Genomic DNA, 23,655 nt, shown 5'->3' with positions numbered 1-23,655 from the left:
ATCACAAAATTACTAAACTTAGAGGAAAATCAATTTGGAAAGTCCATAATCACACGGCAAAATCAGATAACAAAACGCACCAAAATCGAATGGACAAGAACTGTCATATTCCTGACTTGATTAACCATATACAACCCTTTAATTCATGGGAAAATACGATGGTTAAAATTTGTATGCAGAAACCGAGTCATTGTGCCACCGATTTCTCATCAACTAAATAGAACGTCCGGTGGAGTTTCAAAATATGGAGTACAAAGTATTTAATTTTGAGTACTGTTTAGTGAGAAATTTTTAGAAAATCCAGAAAATCGAATGGTGGAAATCACCTCGTCATACTACGAAAAACCATTACATTTCATCATGTTTACTTTTCAAAATTCTGGCTAATAAAAATTGAACGATTGTCAAATTTCACAAACTAATATAAAATTTAGTTATAAATATGGAAGTAATTAAAATACAATGTCAGAAAGATCTTACCTATTGTAATCGGTTCACCTTAAAACTACCTTATATATATATATGCAAATGATAAAGTCATGTCGTGGTGCTGCATTAAACAGTCTTGCAAAATACACATTATTAGATCATAGTGTGATACAAGAATGATGTAATACAAAGATAATGACACTATAATGAATTAACTAAAAAGAGCAAGAAGATGACAAAAAGGGGGAGGATAGCTAACATACCAACGAAAGGGAATGGAAGATGTATTGTACATGTTATTCAAGTTAACAGGAGTAACTCAAAGAGTCACCATGCAATCACTTCATCATTAATCACAAAAAGTATGTGCACAAAAAAGGAAGGAACAGCGCATATGTAACTTTATGAAAGATATATAATTTGAGATGGGACGTAGAAGAGTAGACGGCCCCTTGAAACTTCTGGTTTTAAACTCATAATGTAAAAAAACAACAGGCACAACCTTTTTGCGATGTCTGTTGTGTAAAAGGGTATAATATATTTGCGATCATTTGTTTGACACATCTTTTGTTTTGCCTGTTTTTATGGGTTCGCGATATATTTGTGATCTTTTTTTATTTGACAAATCTTTCGTTGTGTTGGTGTTTATATGTTCACGATAAATTTGTGATATTTTTGTTTGACACATCTTTTGTTTTGTTTGTTGTTTATATGCCACGATATATGTGTGATCTTTTTTGTTTTGAACATCTTTTGTTGTGTCTGTTGTTTATATGCCACGATATGTTTGTGATCTTTTTTGTTTGACACATCTTTTGTTGTGTCTGTTGTTTATATGTCCACGATATGTTGGTTGTCATGTATATGTGGTTGACAAATCTTTTGTACTATCTGTTATTTTAATGTGGTTGGCAAATCGTTTGTACTATCTGTAGTTTTATGTATTTGACATGTCTTTTGCAGGATCTGTTGTCTGTATGTGTAATGACACATCTTTTGTACTATCTGTTGTTTCAAGTGGTTGACTCATCTTTTGTACTATCTGTTGTTTATTGTGTTAAACACATCTTTTGTATCATTTGTTGTTTCAAGTGGTTGACTCATCTTTTGTACTATCTGTTGTTTTAAGTGATTGACCCATCTTTTGTTCTAGCTGTTTATTTACGTGTTTGACACATCTTTAATCTATTCAATTGTTGATATTTTATTTGTTTGACACATCATTGTATTATCTGTTGTTTTTGGATGTTGACAAATCTTTTGTCATATCTGTTGTTGTTATGTGTTTGATATCTTTTATATTATATGTTGTGTTTTATGTGTTTGACACATCTTCTGTACTTTATATTGTTATATGTGGTAGACACAGCGTTTATACTATCTCTTGTTTATTGTGTTTAACACATATTTTGTATTATCTGTTGTTTCATGCAGTTGACACATCTTTGGTGTTATGTGTTGTTTTTATGTGGTTGACACATCCTTTGTAGTTGTACTATCTGGTGTTCATTGAGGTTGACACATATTTTGTATTATTATTGTTTTATGTGATTGACACATGTTTGTAGTATCTGTTGTTCATTGAGGTTGACACATCTTTTATACTATGTTGTTTTATGTGTTTGACATATCTTTTGCTGGATCTGTTATCTGTATGTGTTTGACACATTTTTAGCTCACCTGGCCCGAAGGGCCAAGTGAGCTATTCTCATCACTTGGCGTCCGGCGTCCGGCGTCGTCCGTCGTCGTCGTCGTCCGTCGTCGTCCTGCGTTAACTTTTACAAAAATCTTCTCCTCTGAAACTACTAGGCCAAATTTAACCAAACTTGGCCACAATCATCTTTGGGGTATCTAGTTTAAAAATTGTGTCCGGTGACCCCGCCAACTAACCAAGATGGCCGCCATGGCTATAAATAGAACATAGGGGTAAAATGCAGTTTTTGGCTTATAACTCAAAAACCAAAGCATTTAGGGCAAATCTGACATTGGGTAATATTGTAAATCAGATTAAGATCTATCTGCCCTGAAATTTTCAGATGAATCTGACATTCCGTTGTTAGGTTGCTGCCCCTGAATTGGTAATTTTAAGGAAATTTTGTTGTTTTTGGTTATTATCTTGAATATTATTTCAGATAGAGATAAACTGTAAAAGCAATAATGTTCAGCAAAGTAAGATCTACAAATAAGTCAACATGACCAAAATGATCAGTTGACCACTTTAGGAGTTATTGCCCTTTATAGTCAATTTTTAACCATTTTTCGTAAATCTTAGTAATCTTTTAGAAAAATCTTCTCCTCTGAAACTGCTGGGCCAAATTATTTGAAACTTGGCCACAATCATCATTGGGGTATCTAGTTTAAAAATTGTGTCCGGTGACCCCGCCAACTAACCAAGATGACCGCCATGGCTATAAATAGAACATAGGGGTAAAATGCAGTTTTTGGCTTATAACTAAAAAACCAAAGCATTTAGAGCAAATCTAACATTGGGTAAAATTGTTAATCAGGTGAAGATTTATCTGCCCTGAAATTATCAGATGAATTGGACAACCTGTTTTTGGGTTGCGGCCCCTGAATTGGTAATTTTAAGGAAATTTTGCTGTTTTTGGTTATTATATTGAATATTATTATAGATATAGGTAAACTGTAAACAGCAATAATGTTCAGCAAGGTCAGATTTACAAATAAGTCAACATGACCAAAATGGTCAGTTGACCTCTTTAGGAGTTATTGCCCTTTAAAGTAAATTTTTAACCATTTTTCGTAAATTTTATATATCTTTTACTAAAATCTTCTTCTCTGAAACTGCTGTGCCAAATTGATCCAAACTTGGCCACAATCATCTTTGGGGTTTCTTGTTTAAAAAATGTGTCTGGTGACCTGGCCATCAAACCAAGATGGCCGCCACGGCTAAAAATAGAACATAGGGGTAAAATGCAGTTTTGGCTTATAACTCAAAAACCAAATAATTTAGAGAAAATCTGACATGAAGTAAAATTGTTAATCAGGTCAAGATCTATCTGCCCTGAAATTTTCAGATGAATTGGACAACCTGTTTTTGGGTTGCAGCCCCTGAATTGGTAATTTTAAGGAAATTTTGCTGTTTTTGGTTATTATATTGAATATTATTATAGATATAGGTAAACTCTAAACAGCAATAATGTTCAGCAAAGTAAGATCTACAAATAAGTCAACATGAACGAAATGGTCAATTGACCCCTGTAGGAGTTATTGACCTTTGTAGTCAATTTTCAATCTGCTTCCTTTGTTTAATATTCACATAGACCAAGGTGAGCGACACAGGCTCTTTAGAGTCTCTAGTTTGTATTATCTGTTGTTAAATGTGGTTGGCACATCTTTTGTATTATGCTTTTTATGTGATTGACACGTTTGTAGTGTGTGTTGTTCATTGAGGTTGACACATCCTTTATAATATGTTGTTTTATGTGTTTGATACGTCTTTTGCAAGATCTGTTGTCTGTATGCTTTTGAAATATCTTTTGTAGTATCTGTTGTTTTATGTGTTGGGCACATCTTTTTTTTTATTATATGTCGTTTACATGTGTTTGACACATTTTTGGTATTATCTGTTGATTTTATGCAATTGACATACCTTTTGTAGTATCTGTTGTTTTATGTTTGACATCTCTTTTGTAATTTCTATTATTTTATATTTGTTTGACACTAACATATTTTGTACTAACTGTTGTTTTATTTGTATGACACATCTTTTGTACTATCTGTTGTCTTAAACGGTTGACACGTCTTTTGTTTTTGCTGTTGTTTTTTGTGTTTGACACATCTTTTGTATTATCTGTTGTGTTTTATGTGGTTGACACATCTTGTGTATTATCTGTTGTTTTTATGTGGTTGATAATCTTTTGTAATATCTGTTTTATTATAAGGTTGACACATCTTTGTACCATGTTGTTTTTATGTGATCCACTATATGTTGCTTTTATGTGGTTGATACTTCTTTTGTATTATGTTGTTTAATGTGATTGACACATGTTTGGTAGTATCTGTTGTTCGTTGAGGTTGACACATCTTTTATACTTTGTTGTTATATGTGTTTGACATGTCTTTTGCAGGATCTATTGTCTGTATATGGTTGACACATCTTTTGTACTATCTTGTGTGTAAGTGTTTGACACATGATTTGTATTATCTGTTGTTTTTAAGAGTGGTTGACACATCTTTTGTTCTATGTTGTTTTTATGTGTTTGACACAATTTTGGTATTATCTGTTGTTTAATGTGGTTGATACATTGTTCTGTACTATCTGTTGTTTATTGTGATTGACATATCTTTTGTTTTATATGTGTTTCTGTTGACACACCTTTTGTACTATCTGTTTTTTCAAATGTTTTTGCGGTTTTGATGTGGTTGACAGTACCAGGTATTTAGATAGAGCAAAATTGTTTCAATTTTTAGCACATTGACTTGTGAAACAATTTTGTTTCTCAATAAATTCATAGAACCACATCATTAATAAAGAAAAACTTATAAAAATATTATCACTATAAATTTATTGCACATAACATTATGACACATTGTATCTTTATAAAATCACTAACAATATAAAACACATTAAAAATTAAGAAAGTATCAAATATATAATAAAATAAGAATCATATTTTGACTCATAATTACTTGTTTGTTTTAATATTTAAGGCAAATATACTCATCCTATTGAAAAAGTTAGCATATAAATCAAACCCTGTTCTCTCAGTTTTCTTTATATGGCTAAGTCTGTTTTTGCAATAGCAAACCCATATACCTATTTATAATAATATAGGAGTCCCATAAAGCCATCACATACTAAATACATTTTGATAAAATATTCTCTTTTGAGACATTATTGATTTAAAATATATACATATGATTGAATGAAAAAAGTCTAAACAAATGACAGCACAAATATGATCCAGTCCAAATTCGCTAAACAGGATTTTATGTGTAAAATGACACTCTGGTTTTTTTAGAATTAACAGTGCACTGCCCAGTAATTTTAAATAGCACCTTGGAATTCGAAAAAGTACTGTTTCCCTGAACATTTTAGCACTAAATTTATTAAACAGTCTATAAAAAAACTATATTCTTAAAAGTTCAATCGACTTGGAAAGTATACATTAGAATTGTTAAAAAAATAAATGATGAATTTATTGAAATTTGATTGCTAGTGTTTGAGAAGCATCCATTTATTTTATTGCGACTGTCCTCAGTATAAATAGGATACCATCATTCAGAGTACAATTTTTTTCTGAACACCATTGTAATGCATGTATTAGCTGTGAACTTCATTCATAACATTGATGACAATGAACAATATTGTGAAAATTGTATTGGAATAATGCAGAAGGAAAAGAAGATATGGTCCACATAATGTTTAAGTACATGTATCAGGTGTGAGACTAGCTTTCACCTAAAATTTATGGATTAATGTGTTTATGAGCATGGAATGTCATTACCCAGACAGACATACAATCTTATTCCTATTTACATGTTGTATTCCTACAAAACTTGTTCGAAAGGATACAAAAAAAGTAAAAATTCAAGTTTATATATAATTAAGGAATGACGGTCAAATTTTTTCTGTCTATAAAGAAATAACAAAAAAAAATGTGGTGCACACTGAATAACGCGCGTAGCAGGTTATTTCACAGTGTGCACCACATTTTGTATGTTATTTCGAATAGACTGACAAAATATTACAGTTATTTCTTATAATTCAATTCTAAATTCCATTTTAAACTGGCGTAATTCATGAAAAAACATTGATGACAAAATTGTGTCTATGATATGATAAACAAAACGACGTCAGCCAATCAGAAGACGCATTACATCCAAAATTAAAATTATATATTTATGTACAAAAACAGTTACCTCTATGTTAAAAGATTTATTACCACTTTTGTCAAATTAAACTTATTAACCCCTACAGTACAACCTTAATGTCTATGTCCCACTATTTAATTAAACAATCAGCACATTTCTATGCCTTTGTAGCATTGGTTGGTCTAGATAAGTCAGCTTTCACAGTTTTATCTTCTGTTGGATCTAAGAAATCTTTTCCACTAAAGTCTGTTTCATTTGTACATTCCAAGATAGCAGAGTTAGGTACCTACATAAAACAAAAAGGAAATTTTAAAATTTAATATGAATTTATTTTAATTGGTGTGATACCATTTTTTTTGTGGATTTTCTACAGGCTCTGTTGAACCACAAAATCAAATATCTACAAAAAGACAATTTTTCACCAATCCATTATGTAAAACGAATCCACATTGAATTATGATTCTCTGATGTTTACTAATTGATATTGCTTATGGTATCCCAACTGCTCAATATCAATAATCCATGATAAATTCAGTTTATAGAAATTACATATCTTGGAGTTCAATTCCAGAATATGTATTAGAAGCCAGACTATTAAATTATGTACCAGACTTAATTTTTACTTACTTTTTCCAGTTTTGTGTATCTCGGGAATGGAGCTGCTAAACTTTCTACCGGATCATTGGTGGCCATGTTGTAGGCCATTATAAAGGCCCAGCGTCTGTTTGGACTATCATTTGGATCACTGCAGTGGAGAACATTTGAATGAAAAAATAAGGCATCACCTAAAACCAAATAACAACATAAAAATGTGATCTTCATAATTTGAATATATCCGTTTTATTTTTAGCAATTCAACATTTCATTGTTCAATATGATGTTCATCCTGTATTTATATTTAAATTCGGATTTAAAACTTCAATTAAAGTTTATTCATTTTTGGGGTTAAAAGATGATTGCCAGCAGCATGTGGGTATGTGTCATGTGTGTGTCTCTTTAACATGAATACACATATACTCACTGTTTACAAAAATTATACACAACAAATATTTCAGTTTATGACAAGATGATATCGACAATGCATTATATTTTGCTCTTTTTACTTTTCATGGTAAAATCTATAAAATTGAGAATGGAAATGGGGAATGTGTCAAAGAGACAACAACCCGACCAAATAAAAAAACCTTTAAGTAACAAGACAACCAAAAACAATATGTGCAAACCCATGCATTATCTGGATTTCTTCTATTAAATTCAATGACTGAATTCATCAATGAAGTAAATTTAAAATGAAATTAGGTTCATGTTTTTGTACAAGTTTCATTTTGACATCATAAATGTAAGATTCATGCAAAACCAATTTAAGATACCGTATAGGGGGTTATTTTCGCGGGGTGTAAATTTTCGCTTATTTTCGCGGATAGAACAAAATCGCCAAAATAAATTCCGCCAATTTAAAAGTGTACATGCAAAGGTAAAAATAAATGTTAAAAATGTTGAATCCGCTAAAATAATAACCGCCAAAATATTTCGTAAACCTTAATCAATGAAAATCGCGAAATTTTACACCCGTGAAAATAACCCGCTATACGGTAAGCTTTTAAAAAGACATCAAACCTGCTTCCATTTCCACATAGTGTTTTGGCAGTTTTTGTTCTAGTTGTTTGACACGTTCTAAATCAGCCCCAGTTTGACCAGCAACCATACCATGTTCTATACGCCCACAGACATGAGATCCTGGTAAAATCTTAAATAAAAACCATACTATTTAAAAATATGCAAGATACCAAATCATGGTAAAACCTAGTACAAAGATTATACTTATAAATCATACAGCAACAGACATGGGCAATCATGCTAATCTAAAATGAGACTATTAAATTAGGCTGTTCAATGACTTATCCATTGATGCCCTATATCAAAAAGTAATGACTTTTATTTTTGAAAAATTGCTCTAAGTTAAGATGAATCAATTTTTTTACAGTTTATTTGTGCTTATGTTCACAGACAGGAAACTATGTGTCATTGTGTATAGATTCAGACTTGGAAGCTACTATGTCTCCTTTAGTTTGAGAGCCAAGTGCTTAAGGAAAGTAATTCAAATATTTCTAAAACATCAATTGGTACCTGAAGACAGCCATTTGATTTATTACATCTGTCAACTGGAATAAATACACTGAGAGCATCTGGATATAGTAGTCCATTCTTGTACCAGTATCTATAAAATTAATAGGTATAGAATAAATACACTGAGAGCATCCTGATACAGTAATCCATTCTTGTACCAGTATCTACAAAATAAATAGGTATAGAATAAATACACTGAGAGCATCCTGATACAGTAATCCATTCTTGTACCAGTATCTATAAAATAAATAGGTATAGAATAAATACACTGAGAGCATCCTGATACAGTAATCCATTCTTGTACCAGTATCTATAAAATAAATAGGTATAGAATAAATACACTGAGAGCATCTGGATACAGTAGTCCATTCTTGTACCAGTATCTATAGAATAAATAGTTATAGAATAAATACACTGAGAGCATCTGGATACAGTAGTCCATTCTTGTACCAGTATCTATAAAATAAATAGGTATAGAATAAATACACTGAGAGCATCTGGATACAGTGGTCCATTCTTGTACCAGTATCTATAAAATAAATAGGTATAGAATAAATACACTGAGAGCATCCAGATATAGTAGTCCATTCTTGTACCAGTATCTACAAAATAAATAGGCATGGAATAAATACACTGAGAGCATCTGGATTCAGTAGTCCATTCTTGTACCAGTATCTACAAAATAAATAGGTATAGAATAAATACACTGTGAGCATCTGGATACAGTAATCCTTTCTTGTACCAGTATCTACAAAATAAATAGGTATAGAATAAATACACTGTGAGCATCTGGATACAGTAATCCTTTCTTGTGCCAGTATCTATAAAATAAATAGGTATAGAATAAATACACTGAGAGCATCTGGATACAGTAGTCCATTCTTGTACCAGTATCTACAAAATAAATAGGCATGGAATAAATACACTGAGAGCATCTGGATACAGTAGTCCATTCTTGTACCAGTATCTACAAAATAAATAGGTATAGAATAAATACACTGAAAGCATCTGGATACAGTAGTCCATTCTTGTACCAGTATCTACAAAATAAATAGGTATAGAATAAATACACTGAGAGCATCCTGATACAGTAGTCCATTCTTGTACCAGTATCTATAAAATAAATAGGTATAGAATAAATACACTGAGAGCATCTGGATACAGTGGTCCATTCTTGTACCAGTATCTATAAAATAAATAGGTATAGAATAAATACACTGAGAGCATCCAGATATAGTAGTCCATTCTTGTACCAGTATCTACAAAATAAATAGGCATGGAATAAATACACTGAGAGCATCTGGATTCAGTAGTCCATTCTTGTACCAGTATCTACAAAATAAATAGGTATAGAATAAATACACTGTGAGCATCTGGATACAGTAATCCTTTCTTGTACCAGTATCTACAAAATAAATAGGTATAGAATAAATACACTGAGAGCATCCTGATACAGTAGTCCATTCTTGTACCAGTATCTATAAAATAAATAGATATAGAATAAATACACTGAGAGCATCTGGATACAGTGGTCCATTCTTGTACCAGTATCTATAAAATAAATAGGTATAGAATAAATACACTGAGAGCATCCTGATACAGTGGTCCATTCTTGTACCAGTATCTATAAAATAAATAGATATAGAATAAATACACTGAGAGCATCTGGATACAGTGGTCCATTCTTGTACCAGTATCTATAAAATAAATAGATATAGAATAAATACACTGAGAGCATCCTGATACAGTAGTCCATTCTTGTACCAGTATCTATAAAATAAATAGGTATAGAATAAATACACTGAGAGCATCCTGATACAGTAATCCATTCTTGTACCAGTATCTATAAAATAAATAGGTATAGAATAAATACACTGAGAGCATCCGGATACAGTAGTCCATTCTGGACCAGTATCTACAAAATAAAATACATTGAGAGGATCTAATACTTGAAAATGTAAAGACAATGATGTCACACATCAACAAAGTATCATTGTGAGTGATGTCCATATTTTATGTGTAAATATAGTTTTACTAATTCTCTCATTTTATTTCATTTTCTCAACAACAACAACAAAAACATATGGGGAAGAAAAATTGATGATATATAACAAAATTTTGTTTTACTGACTTCATCAGCTCAAATAGCAGGACGTTTGATATTCTTTCTTATAATGTCAGTATTTACAACAAATATGATATAATTCTATATAAATTCACCCGTAATCCTGATGCCACTCTTGTCTGCCTCCAACCATTGGATCTTTCATCACTACTTTAGAACTATAGTGGTAAACCTCTCCTCCTAAAAGCTGTCAATATAAATACATTTATACTGTGGATTCATTATTATTCGTTGGATACCAATTTTTGTGGATTTCGTGGGCACAGTTAAACCACGAAATTTAATGTTCAACGAATGATAAATTTTCTATAGGTTTGTATGCAGACTTCAGCAAAACCACGAAATTAAATATCCCAAATATGCAAGTTTTCCTTAATCCACGAAAATTGGTACCCACGAAAAATAAATGAATCCACAGTAATATAAAATAAAATACCAACGAACAGACCAAATGACACAACTTTAGGCCACTGTACAGACTTCAACAATGAGATAAAATTTAAAAGTTGTAGTACCAATTTAGATGTTGCTTTCAGCACATACTGTAATTAAATCATCAGATAGAATTTCCTATATATTTATAAGAATTAAGTTTAAGATTAAGAAATATGAATTGCAGGTGATCACAAAAGCACTTATAGGAAAAGTTCCCTTGAAGCATTTAAGGATATGTTGTTTCACTTAGGGGTCTATTTTCATTATACACTGAAAAGATATAACAATTGATTCCAACAATTTTACATCCATATTTGAGGTCTTACTTTTTCTGAAGTAGTAACAACTTTTTCACATCGACAGATCATTCCTGTAACATCACTCCCTGGGGCTCGCCACAAAACCATTCTGGGCATTCTACCAGAAGCATCAGGTATCTGAAATATAAGTTCAATGCAAATTGATAAACAAATTGTTTTTCTTGTTGAGGATAGACAACCATAATACATCTGGTCTAAGATTGACTTCTTTAAAAAGTGTAATCAAAGCATCATCCTTAATGAGGGGGGATAGTACCTTTATCAGGACTCCGGGATCGGGTGTTTTCAAGCTCAGGATTTCGGGATTGACCCTTTCGGGATCCGGGAATAATTTTTTTCTGATTTCGGGACATCTGGATTTACTTTATTTAAATTCGGGACCTCGGGATTTCGTGTTTTTAAGCCTGGGATTTCGGGATCAGGACCCTTCCTTTCCTCCCTCCTTAATGTGAGCAAGTCAATCTTACTTGATCAAAGCACAAGAATGGAAATTTTTACATTAAATCTTTTTTTTAAAAGGCCTTTGATCCAATTTGTTGTTGGAAGCTATCTTTTCCAGTATTGAAAGGGATATGCATGCAACTTGGTTAAAAAGTCTCTTACTTTGAAGAACTTATTCTGCAGACTGATATTTAAATGAAGAAAGAATTGTAAATGACATACCACTAGATGTTAAGCAACCAACAATCAATCAGTCATGTAAAGGTCATTAATTGCTATTGAATTGTCACCTAAAGTATATGTGTTGAAAAAGAGTCTTCAAGCAGGCTGAATTATTTATCAATAAACCAAGTTTTATTGTTGTGTTTGCGTTTTGTTATTTGATTTTGCCATGTGATTATGGACTTTCCGAAATTGATTTTCCTCTAAGTTCAGTATTTTTGTGATTTTACTTTTTGCATGTTCTTCATATAGTTTTTTTTTAATTTTTAAAGTTAATAGTCAGCAATGCATAGATTGTATTCATGTTAATTTATCAATATATTGTTAGAACTCTTGTCGTGCTTTGTTAAAAAAAAAAACCTTGATTATAGGGAGATAACTCCAAATAATTATAAGGATTCCATTATATACAATTATATATGATTGTCTTTTGATAACTTAAATATATGGTGTCATTTAATTTTGAAAAACTTATATGGACCTCCCCTAGCTGGTGAGTAAATATAAGTTTTTGTATATTAGTGTTTATGACTGAAACCATCAGTTTTTATATTCAAAATTCAGAACCTACCCCATATCCATGCTTCTTTATCATGTCTGTATTCTCCAGGACATTTCTTACTTTTTTAAGTTCTTCTGGACTTAGCAAACCTCTGTAATTATAGAATAACGCAACATTTATCAATTTCTAAAATTTTATCCTCACTTTTTTCGTTTTATATTAATATAACTTTTGTTTAAAACATCAGGAAAATACATAGTAATTTTAGTGAAAACCAAGTTATCTGCCTACCATTAGGAAGAAAGAAATATCCCCCAAAAAGTCAATTTCATATAATTTAATGTATAAAAATGTGAGTTTAGTCCAAGCCAATCATACAGACCTTCTTTTTCTTTACAGAATTACATGAATTTGAGCAAAAGTTGTCATATGAAAACAATAAAATTAATTCATAGGGTCATCAATTGAAAAAATTAAAGAGCAAACAAGAATACATTGAGTTATTTCCCCTTTCCTTCAGTTTGTAATTTTCCCCTGACAAGGCTTCTAATAAAGATTGCCTGTCTATTTTGTGCAAAGATTTGAATTTTAAACATTGATATGATTACAAATTACTCTATGATATTGGTATATGAGGTCAGAAAAACAATAGTTCAAAATAAATACTACTAAATATTGTTTCAAAGAATTTTTGCAAGTAGTAAAAGTAATACCTTAATAATTTATCTTTACAACAGAATAAAGAAAACTATATAGATATAGGAAGATGTGGTGTGAGTGCCAATGAGACAACTCTCCATCCAAATAACAATTTATAAAAGTAAACCATTATAGGTCAATGTATGGCCTTCAACACTGAGCATTTGCTCACACCGAACAACAAGCTATAAAGGGACCCAAAACTACTAGTGAACCAGATGCTCCGCAGGGCGTAGCTTTATACGACCGCAGATGTTGAACCCTGAACGGTTGGGGCAAGTATGGACACAACATTCAAGCTGGATTCCGCTCTTAATTTGGATTGTGATTAAATAGTTGACACAGCATAGGTTTCTGACACAGAATGAATGTATTCAAATGAACTTAATTTTTTTGTTTTCTCTTAGAGCAATTCACTATGCTGTTGAATTTTAATCCTCTCAAAAAAATGTTTGAAGAAATTTTCTTTTTATTTATGAAATTTCAAATGAGAAAAATTTAACCCAATTTTTTATTCACATCCCCCTTTCCCTTATTCCAAAACTAATTTCAATTAAAATATTCTAATGGAGTTTGCAACAATTACTACTCATTTAAATACATGATGTAAAAAAACTGCTTGTTATCACTGAATGGTAAAGATTATTTAAATTTATCAGTTGGTAGTAAAAAGTGAATATACATTGTATATTGTATATAACAAAGATTTAAGTTGATTCTGGACAAAGAAAGATAACTCCAATTAAAAAAAATTCTTGCAGATATTTCTTGCTTACTATACTGGACAAAGAAAGATAACTCTTAATTAAAAAAAAATTTGCTATTTCACAATATTGTGAAATTAGATATTTCTTGCCATTGCACAATACTGTGCAATTGAAAAGACTTGCTATTGCACAATACTTAATATAATAATTTTAGATCCTGATTTGGACCAACTTGAAAACTGGGCCCATAATCAAAAATCTAAGTACATGTTTAGATTCAGCATATCAAAGAGGCCCAAGAATTTAATTTTTGTTAAAATCAAACTTAGTTTAATTTTGGACCCTTTACACTTTAATTTAGACCAATTTTAAAACTGGACCAAAAATTAAGAATCTACATACACAGTTAGATTTGGCATATCAAAGAACCCCAATTATTCAATTTTTGATGAAATCAAACAATGTTTAATTTTGGACCCCGATTTGGGCCAACTTGAAAACTGGGCCTATAATCAAAAATCTAAGTACATTTTTAGATTCAGCATATCAAAGAACCCCAAGGTTTCAATTTTTGTTAAAATCAAACTAAGTTTAATTTTGGACCCTTTGGACCTTAATGTAGACCAATTTGAAAACGGGACCAAAAATTAAGAATCTACATACACAGTTAGATTCGGCATATTAAAGAACCCCAATTATTCAATTTTGATGAAATCAAACAAAGTTTAATTTTGGACCCTTTGGGCCCCTTTTTCCTTAACTGTTGGGACCAAAACTTCCAAAATCAATACCAACCTTCCTTTTATAGTCATAAACCTTGTGTTTAAATTTCATAGATTTCTATTTACTTATACTAACGCTATGGTGCGAAAACCAAGAAAAATGCTTATTTGGGTCCCTTTTTGGCCCCTAATTCCTAAACTGTTTGGACCGAAACTCCCAAAATCAATACCAACCTTCCTTTTGTGGTCATAAACATTGTGTTTAAATTTCATTGATTTCTATTTACTTTAACTAAAGTTATTGTGCGAAAACCAAGAATAATGCTTATTTGGGCCCTTTTTTGGCCCCTTATTCCTAAATTGTTGAAAATAAAACTCCCAAAATCAATCCCAACCTTTATTTTGTGGTTATAAACCTTGTGTCAAAATTTCATAGATTTCTATTAACTTAAACTAAAGTTATAGTGCGAAAACCAAGAAAATGCTTATTTGGGCCCTTTTTGGCCCCTAATTCCTAAAATGTTGGGACCAAAACTCCTAAAATCAATACCAGCCTTCCTTTTATGGTCATAAACCTTGTGTTAAAATTTCATAGATTTCTATTCACTTTTACTAAAGTTAGAGTGCGAAAACTAAAAGTATTCGGACGACGACGACGACGACGACGACGCCAACGTGATAGCAATATACGACGAAAATTTTTTCAAAATTTGCGGTCGTATAAAAATAATTCACCAAAGTTCTTTTCATATTGGTTAAAGCGTTTTTAAGTTAATGTCAAACATTTTAAAGACGAACAGAACAAACATAAAAACAAACTTTTAACAATATACCATAATATGTCAGTTGAGTTATCATGGTCATGTCCCTTAAACATTAAGATATTTTTACTTGTAAAAGAAAAAAAGTCATCCTATCTTCTGTATTGAATTCTTATGATTTCTTTGCTCTAATAGAATTTTAAATTATCTGCCCTTTACAAATGTCTTTATTAATCATTTAAGTGTAATTTCATAGACAATTAAAATCCCATTTGTCTGTTATCTTCAAAACACTGCTCATTTACAAGCCCCCAAGGAGCAATTTTTTAGGCCTTGCCCAAATACTTTTAAAAGATCTTTGCCCAATCAGTTTCTTTTTTCAATTAATTAAACTCTAATAAAAAAAAATCAGCAGCCTGGAAAAAATCATAAAAGGCATGAATTTACATCACAAAACTTAATAACTTTTGTGGGATTGTAAGAAAAATTTGCTTATACAAGTAAATTTTAAAGAAAATTAAGGGGAGATTATTCAAACATTATTTATTTACTTATATGTGTATATACACCTTATCGCTATTAACCTACTCGGCCGGCCTTTTGACGCATACAACAATCACTTTTCCATTGTGGCGTCAGATATCTTTAAGTAAATAAAGATAACTTGTACAAGTAGCACCCCTGACTGTACGTCGTCCCATAAATGGGCGTAAAACAAGCATTCTGTGAGTATTGCATGGCAATGCAAAATCCCCTACCATTTAAAAAAATAATTGTACTGAAACAAAATTGTAACTTGATTTATAACTTGTCATTGTAAACCTTATAACAACCAGATGCTCCGCAGGGCGTAGCTTTATACGACCGCAGAGGTTGAACCCTGAACGGTTGGGGCAAGTATGGACACAACATTCAAGCTGGATTCCGCTCTAAATTTGGATTGTGGTTAAATAGTTGACACAGCATAGGTTTCTGACACAGAATGAATGTATTCAAATGAACTTAAAATTTTTGTTTTCTCTTAGAGCAATTCACTATGCTGTTGAATATTAATCCTCTCAAAAAAATGTTTGAAGAAATTTTCTTTTTATTTATGAAATTTCAAATGAGAAAAATTGAACCCAAATTTTTAATCACATCCACCCTTTCCCTAATCCCAAAACTAATTTCAATTAAAATATTCTAATGGAGTTTGCAACAATTACTACTCATTTAAATACATCATAAAATATTAAGATGTAAAAAAACTGCTTGTTATCACTGAATGGTAAAGATTATTTAAATTTATCAGTTGGTAGTAAAAAGTGACATTGTTTATTGTATATAACAAAGATTTAAGTTGATTCTGGACAAAGAAAGATAACTCCAATTAAAAAAAATTCTTGCAGATATTTCTTGCTTACTATACTGGACAAAGAAAGATAACTCTTAATTAAAAAAAAATTTGCTATTTCACAATATTGTGAAATTAGATATTTCTTGCCATTGCACAATACTGTGCAATTGAAAAGACTTGCTATTGCACAATACTTAATATGATAATTTTAGATCCTGATTTGGACCAACTTGAAAACTGGGCCCATAATCAAAAATCTAAGTACATGTTTAGATTCAGCATATCAAAGAGGCCCAAGAATTTATTTTTTGTTAAAATCAAACTTAGTTTAATTTTGGACCCTTTGCACTTTAATTTAGACCAATTTTAAAACTGGACCAAAAATTAAGAATCTACATACACAGTTAGATTTGGCATATCAAAGAACCCCAATTATTCAATTTTTAATGAAATCAAACAATGTTTAATTTTGGACCTCGATTTGGGCCAACTTGAAAACTGGGCCAATAATCAAAAATCTAAGTACATTTTTAGATTCAGCATATCAAAGAACCCAAAGGTTTCAATTTTTGTTAAAATCAAACTAAGTTTAATTTTGGACCCTTTGGACCTTAATGTAGACCAATTTGAAAACGGGACCAAAAATTAAGAATCTACATACACAGTTAGATTCGGCATATTAAAGAACCCCAATTATTCAATTTTGATGAAATCATACAAAATTTAATTTTGGACCCTTTGGGCCCCTTTTTCCTTAACTGTTGGGACCAAAACTCCCAAAATCAATACCAACCTTCCTTTAATAGTCATAAACCTTGTGTTTAAATTTCATAGATTTCTATTTACTTATACTAAAGCTATGGTGCGAAAACCAAGAAAAATGCTTATTTGGGTCCCTTTTTGGCCCCTAATTCCCAAACTGTTTGGACCGAAACTCCCAAAATCAATACCAACCTTCCTTTTGTGGTCATAAACATTGTGTTTAAATTTCATTGATTTCTATTTACTTTAACTATAGTTATTGTGCGAAAACCAAGAATAATGCTTATTTGGGCCCTTTTTTGGCCCCTAATTCCTAAACTGTCGAAACCAAAACTCCCAAAATCAATCCCAACCTTTCTTTTGTGGTCATAAACCTTGTGTCAAAATTTCATAGATTTCTATTAACTTAAACTAAAGTTATAGTGCGAAAACCAAGAAAATGCTTATTTGGGCCCTTTTTGGCCCCTAATTCCTAAAATGTTGGGACCAAAACTCCCAAAATCAATACCAGCCTTCCTTTTATGGTCATAAACCTTGTGTTAAAATTTCATAGATTTCTATTCACTTTTACTAAAGTTAGAGTGCGAAAACTAAAAGTATTCGGACGACGACGACGACGACGACGACGACGCCGACGACGACGCCAACGTGATAGCAATATACGACGAAATTTTTTTCAAAATTTGCGGTCGTATAAAAACCATTCAAAAGGGAAAACCAACCGTCTTTAAATCTATATAAAAATAGCTCTTCAATCAGTCCTCTACTTCCATAAAACTTTAAATGATTTTTATGTTAATAACAATGATCTATGGGCTGCTTGAGTTAAACGACTTAGTAAACTGCATTGTATTTGGAAACCAACTTTTGTAAATTAACTAAAAATAAAATTACTAACATCTAAGACAAATGGCATCTTACATTTTCAGGAATCATCACCATTATGTTTTCCTATTTAATAGGAGAATTTGTACAGTGCTTTACTAATTCAGTATACAAAATGTATTTACCTCAACAATAAATATCCTTGCTCATCAAAACATTTCTTCATCTCATCCGTCACCTCAAACTTTTTATCATCAAACGGAAAGTCTGCCAAAAATATATATGTTTCATCATTTAACATGTACATGTACAGAACATGTACACACAAAGGTGTGTGATTTGGCAGTGAATATTGTTCATTGAGGGACATTAATCCACTCTGAAATATCTCTTTGTGAGCATGTATAGTAATGCATCAAAGGAGGATCTCTTGATGGAGCTATATACATGTATATAGTTAATGCATTACAATTCCCACTCTTTTAATATTCAAGGCTAGTTTTTCAAAACATTATACATGTACATGTACATGTGTTTTTTTGTCTTGTTCATAAATCAGGATGTTACTTTTATCTTTTGATTTTTTTTTATATTTGTCTTTTTAGACCTTCCTGCTGTATGGGTTTTTCTCATTGTTAAATGCTATACAGTGACTTGCTAACCTTCTTCATCTTTTGGTATCTGCAGGTAGAGAGTTCTCTGATGGAAAGTTGTCTCTGGTGAAGAGTTGTCTCATTGCCAATCATACCACATCTTCCTATTTTTATATATACTAGTTACCTATTAAAGTATCCATCTGAGGAGTTTTCATAAGTTTTTCTGAAAGATAGAAAACAATTTAAAACATAAAAAGAAGGTTTTCCCATTATAATGCAAACAAAATGTTCATCATTCTTAAAAAGAGTGTTGACATATCCATCTATCCATCAGAATAATAATGAGCAGGGTACTTTGCGAGAAACACTGAGGAACACACACCTGGCATATTACGGCTTACATTAAAAAAATCTTTGTTTGATGTTGCCTTCCAATGCTTTGAAGGTTAAGTAGAAAGGTAGGAATTTTAACTTTTTTACATGTGTTATATGTTTTGAGGATTAGTTTGACATGTATTTTCGTTGGAACTAGTTCATATATTTGTTTAGGGACCAACTGAAGTCCATCTCCTGTTTATGGATTTTCTCGCTGTGTTGAAGACCCATTGGTGGCCTTCTGATCTTTGGTCGGGTTGTTGTCTCTTTGACACATTTCCAATTTTCATTCTTAATTTTTATTAGACAAGAAATTAAGCAATGTCATGAATGTGGGTCTCATTGGGGTCTAAGCATGACATGGGATTGCCAATTTTTTGTAAGTGGGACATGTGAAAGTCAATTATTGTGTCCTGAAAAAAGGGAAGTGAGGTCTTGCGGGACCAGGGAAACGACAAAAAAATGAGAATTGCTTACGTACATAGAGTAAGCGGGATATGGGAATCTGATAAAATAGTAAGCGGGATCTGGGATCGCAACCCCCCAATGAGACCCACATGAATGTCAGCCGGAATAATTCATTTAAAAAAGATTTGAACAAATTTAGGGCATAACATTATCGGTACATGTAGGCAAAACCATTAATTCAAATAACATTTTTGGCTTAAGCTTGATTATTTGGTTTGTCAGAAGAATGATCTTAGTTACATGTATTATGCCATTGTAATGTTCTTATCAATATTTTTTAAGATACCAAGATGGGCAGTTTTTTTACATTATTGTCTCTGATGATATTTATACATGTACATACATGTATGAATTACCAAAAGTTTGTTTGAAATTTTCTTTTAGTATCAATCCTATAATTTTAAGATTTACGTCTGTTTTTTAAACATCCAGTGGCAAATATTTCATAAAAAAAATCAGTTAATTTATAATTAATGTTGTAGACATGGAGGTATAAAGGTAGTCTAACTAGTTTTGTTAGGAAAGATTTTCTTTGGCTCAATTGGTTAGAGAGCTGGCTTTAAAATTAAAAAAGTTATGTCTTTCTTTCAAAAAGGAAAATACGGCCACAAATCTGAATTTAGAGCAAATATACAAAATTTCAACCTCATTTTACACAAAAAGTACCACATGAAGATATATTTTTTATTACATATTTAATTTAAGCAGTTAACAAATAGTCTATATAGTATAGAAATTTTTAACAAAATGTATATATACATGTATACAGGATCAACACTGTATCGTATGCCCTTAATGAGGGGGGATAGGACCTTTATCGGGAATCCGGGATCGGGTGTTTTTAAGCTAGGGATTTCAGGATTGACCCTTTCGGGATCAGGGAATTCTTTTTTTCGGATTTCGGGTCCCCAGGATTTAATTTATTTAAATTCGAGACCACAGGAAATCGAGTTTTTAAGCCCGGGATTTCGGGATCAGGACCCCTCCTATTCCCCCTCCTTAATGGCAAAGGGCATTGGACATATTCTTTACATATTCTTGATAACAATGACACCTTGGGTTGGTGCACACATTTTGCTGATAAACGGACTCAAAAATAAACAACAAATTCAACATAAATAAATAATGAAAAGGGATCGTTTCAAAAGTAAATTACTCAAAGTTACCACCCTACAGTAAAATTAAAAGGTGTTTTAATTTCTCGTCCTTATTTCAGGATTGTTACCTAGTTTATTTAAAGTATTTTAAATAAAACGATGAAGTAAAACTGTACAGGTGAGAAAAAAGAGACCTTTGTTTTTATCTTTGGGGCTCCTATGTATCGGGGACATAAACACCATTCTGTATCTGTATCAATATAAATTCTGCCAATGTAGGCACACCTCCAATGGAGTTGAATATGTAATCCTCCACCACACAATGTTATAATACACAATGAATGTCAAATCCAATTACGAATACACAGTAAAAATATCGGTAAAAAGTGACTTTACTATAATGCCACCGTTATGTACATTTAATATATAATTTGACAAATAAAAAGATAAAAATTTATCTTAATTTTGATCTGTATGCACCCATATATAATAACCAAAATTTATTACGGTTTATTTACCATTATAATGTAGATATGTTATAGTAATATTTCTCCTATAAATAGGAGCACCGTAATAGCTAAACTGAAAAACACGAGCAAAAATAAAACGAACGAACAGCATTAATGTAAATGAAAACATGATTGATATTCTTCATTGAACTGTGCATCATCAATATTTCAGGTGTTTTTTTTTAATTTATTAAACCTGGGAATATTAAACTAAGTATAATATTCCCAGATTAAACATATGGTCTCTGCGCAGTGCTAGGCGGTGATGTCACAGAAGTTAGAAAACAACTACAGGTTCCAGCCCCGGCGCCGGGGAGGAAGTTACAAATCAAATCTACTCTAACATCGTTAGGTTGCTTTTCTAGGCACTTTATATATATTATAATATATATCTCTCAGCTTAAAAAAGTAAAATATCACCGAACTCCAAGGAAAATTTTAAACGGAAAATCATAAGTTAACAAGTGATTGCAAAATCAACATTAAATTCATCAAATGAATGACAAAAACTGTCATCATTCCTGTCTTGTTGTCGCCAAAGCTTATCATATAATGGTATTATCGCTTTAAACAATTACTATTCCAGCAGACGATATAACTTGGAAAACGAAATGGGGTTGCTGCTTTAAAAAAAATGTTCTTAATAAATTTGTATATTTATCTATTTATAAACAATCTATTTTTTCTAGGGTGTAAATGGGTATACAAATACTGTAAGAACTATTATTCGAAAACTGAGAAAATCTAAAGTATATATGTATCACAGGTCAAATCTGGTCTTTCTTTGCAGATTATTCCTTCTAGAATAAAATACTTAGAATTAAATAATCGAAAAGACCTATTTTATCAAACCACACAGTCCTGATTTTGAGATCAGACATGTCCAAATAATCACAATTTTACATGAGCCTATACTAATTACTTAACAAGTAAAATTTAATGAAACTCTACAATCATATTTAATCTAAAACCAATACATATGACTGTATCAGTCCAATGATTGTATCATGAGTAAAATAGTACAATATCAGTCACAGATTCCAACAAGTAAATTGTATATATATTAATACATAGATTTTTACCAAACCAAATAATAGTTTACAAGTATTCTAAACATCATTATCAAACTGTGTGTTTTGAAAATCCGTAGACTAGAAGATTTAGCTGTTCGGTTGACTTTTTGGGGTTTAAATGCTTCACAATTTATAGTTTGTATCGGACACTTCTTTAACACGGGCTTACCTAGTGGCCTATTAATACGTTCTAGGATGATGTCACTAGTGGAGCACTAACACCTGACATAGCTCCTGTTTTGGCGGGATTTGTGCTACTCAATTTTTTGTTTTCTTTGCAGTGAATAAAAACTTGTAAAAGGTTATTTTTTTGTCTTTTGTTTTTTTGCCTTGGCTTTGTAAGTTTCTAACCGACTTATGAGTTCTGAATGTTACATTAGTATCTCAGACCGATTCGGATTAGCTATCTACATTATGTTTCGTGACTGCTAATATTTAATGACGAGAAATCATTATAAAAGACGTACGACAAACCATGCACTTTAGTAATTGTCCCAACCACATAGTCAAAATCATATACTTGTTCAAACTTATTGGAAATCGAAAACGAAAGAGTATGTAAAATATGAAAAAGAAAATGTGGTATGATTGCCAATCACGGAGACAAATCTCCACATGAGAAAAAAATGACACAGAAAATAACAGCTATGGGTCACCGTTCGGTCTTCAACAATGAGAAAAGCACATACCGCACAGTCAACTATAAAAGACCATTTATAAAAAAAAAAATCAACAATTTAATATATTACCGTGTATACAATTGTAGTATCAAAATGGTATACAAGTATTCGGCGCTTCGTATACAATATACATAATTGCTTTCAACACAATTCTTGTTTTGTTGAAGAGTGATTTTTTTGTCCAGGTTTGGCTTTATATTTTTGGTTAATCCATTTTTAAACATTCATATTTGGATTTAAAGTTTTATAAAAGCCAGCATCGGGATCAATGAAGATACATTTATTGTCGAAATCCGAACGCAAATGGTGCAATAAAATGGGTACCGTTAATACTACATAATATCTTTCTTAAACTTGTTTGAAAATTTACTCAATGTTTGCATAATTCTAACTAATTAAAACTGCAGTTTTTGAGTCATCGTAGGCATATTTAAGGTTTTAAGTCGGTATACCATGATAACAACTTCTGATTGTTTAAAATGACTTTTATGTGTCATACTTTGTTTTGTCTTTAGGTTGCTGTCAAATTTACGTAAGCCACGTATATACTATCATCATGCGTCCTAAACAAGCATGACACATATGATATATGACATTTCAATAATT

General features: G+C 31.4%; 1 protein-coding gene across 3 annotated transcripts in view; it reads right to left on the bottom strand.

Annotated features, from left to right (window-relative positions):
- Positions 1-6,094: 6,094 nt before the first annotated feature.
- Positions 6,095-23,655, bottom strand: part of LOC134708198 (L-proline trans-4-hydroxylase-like) — a 41,769-nt gene continuing 24,208 nt past the window's right edge. Inside the window, exons 1-10 of one of the 3 annotated variants that reach the window (XM_063568541.1) lie at positions 20,982-21,025; positions 19,032-19,070; positions 18,437-18,518; positions 12,509-12,590; positions 11,281-11,391; positions 10,615-10,706; positions 8,395-8,485; positions 7,885-8,014; positions 6,895-7,052; positions 6,095-6,553 (exon numbers count right to left, since the gene is read on the bottom strand). In XM_063568541.1, the coding sequence (XP_063424611.1) occupies positions 6,425-6,553; positions 6,895-7,052; positions 7,885-8,014; positions 8,395-8,485; positions 10,615-10,706; positions 11,281-11,391; positions 12,509-12,590; positions 18,437-18,518; positions 19,032-19,070; positions 20,982-21,021 (954 nt within the window). In that variant the 5' untranslated portion in view covers positions 21,022-21,025 and the 3' untranslated portion in view covers positions 6,095-6,424. Of the gene's footprint in view, positions 6,554-6,894; positions 7,053-7,884; positions 8,015-8,394; positions 8,486-10,614; positions 10,707-11,280; positions 11,392-12,508; positions 12,591-18,436; positions 18,519-19,031; positions 19,071-20,915; positions 21,026-23,655 lie in introns of those variants that run through there. The other 2 variants (XM_063568542.1, XM_063568543.1) reach the window with 2 other exon arrangements.

The sequence above is a fragment of the Mytilus trossulus genome, chromosome 2 (assembly GCF_036588685.1).
Source record: "Mytilus trossulus isolate FHL-02 chromosome 2, PNRI_Mtr1.1.1.hap1, whole genome shotgun sequence".
In the NCBI taxonomy this organism is placed as follows: Eukaryota; Metazoa; Mollusca; class Bivalvia; order Mytilida; family Mytilidae; genus Mytilus; species Mytilus trossulus.
The sequence above is the reverse complement of the archived record's forward strand: the minus strand, read 5'-3'. Positions and strand labels throughout refer to the sequence as shown.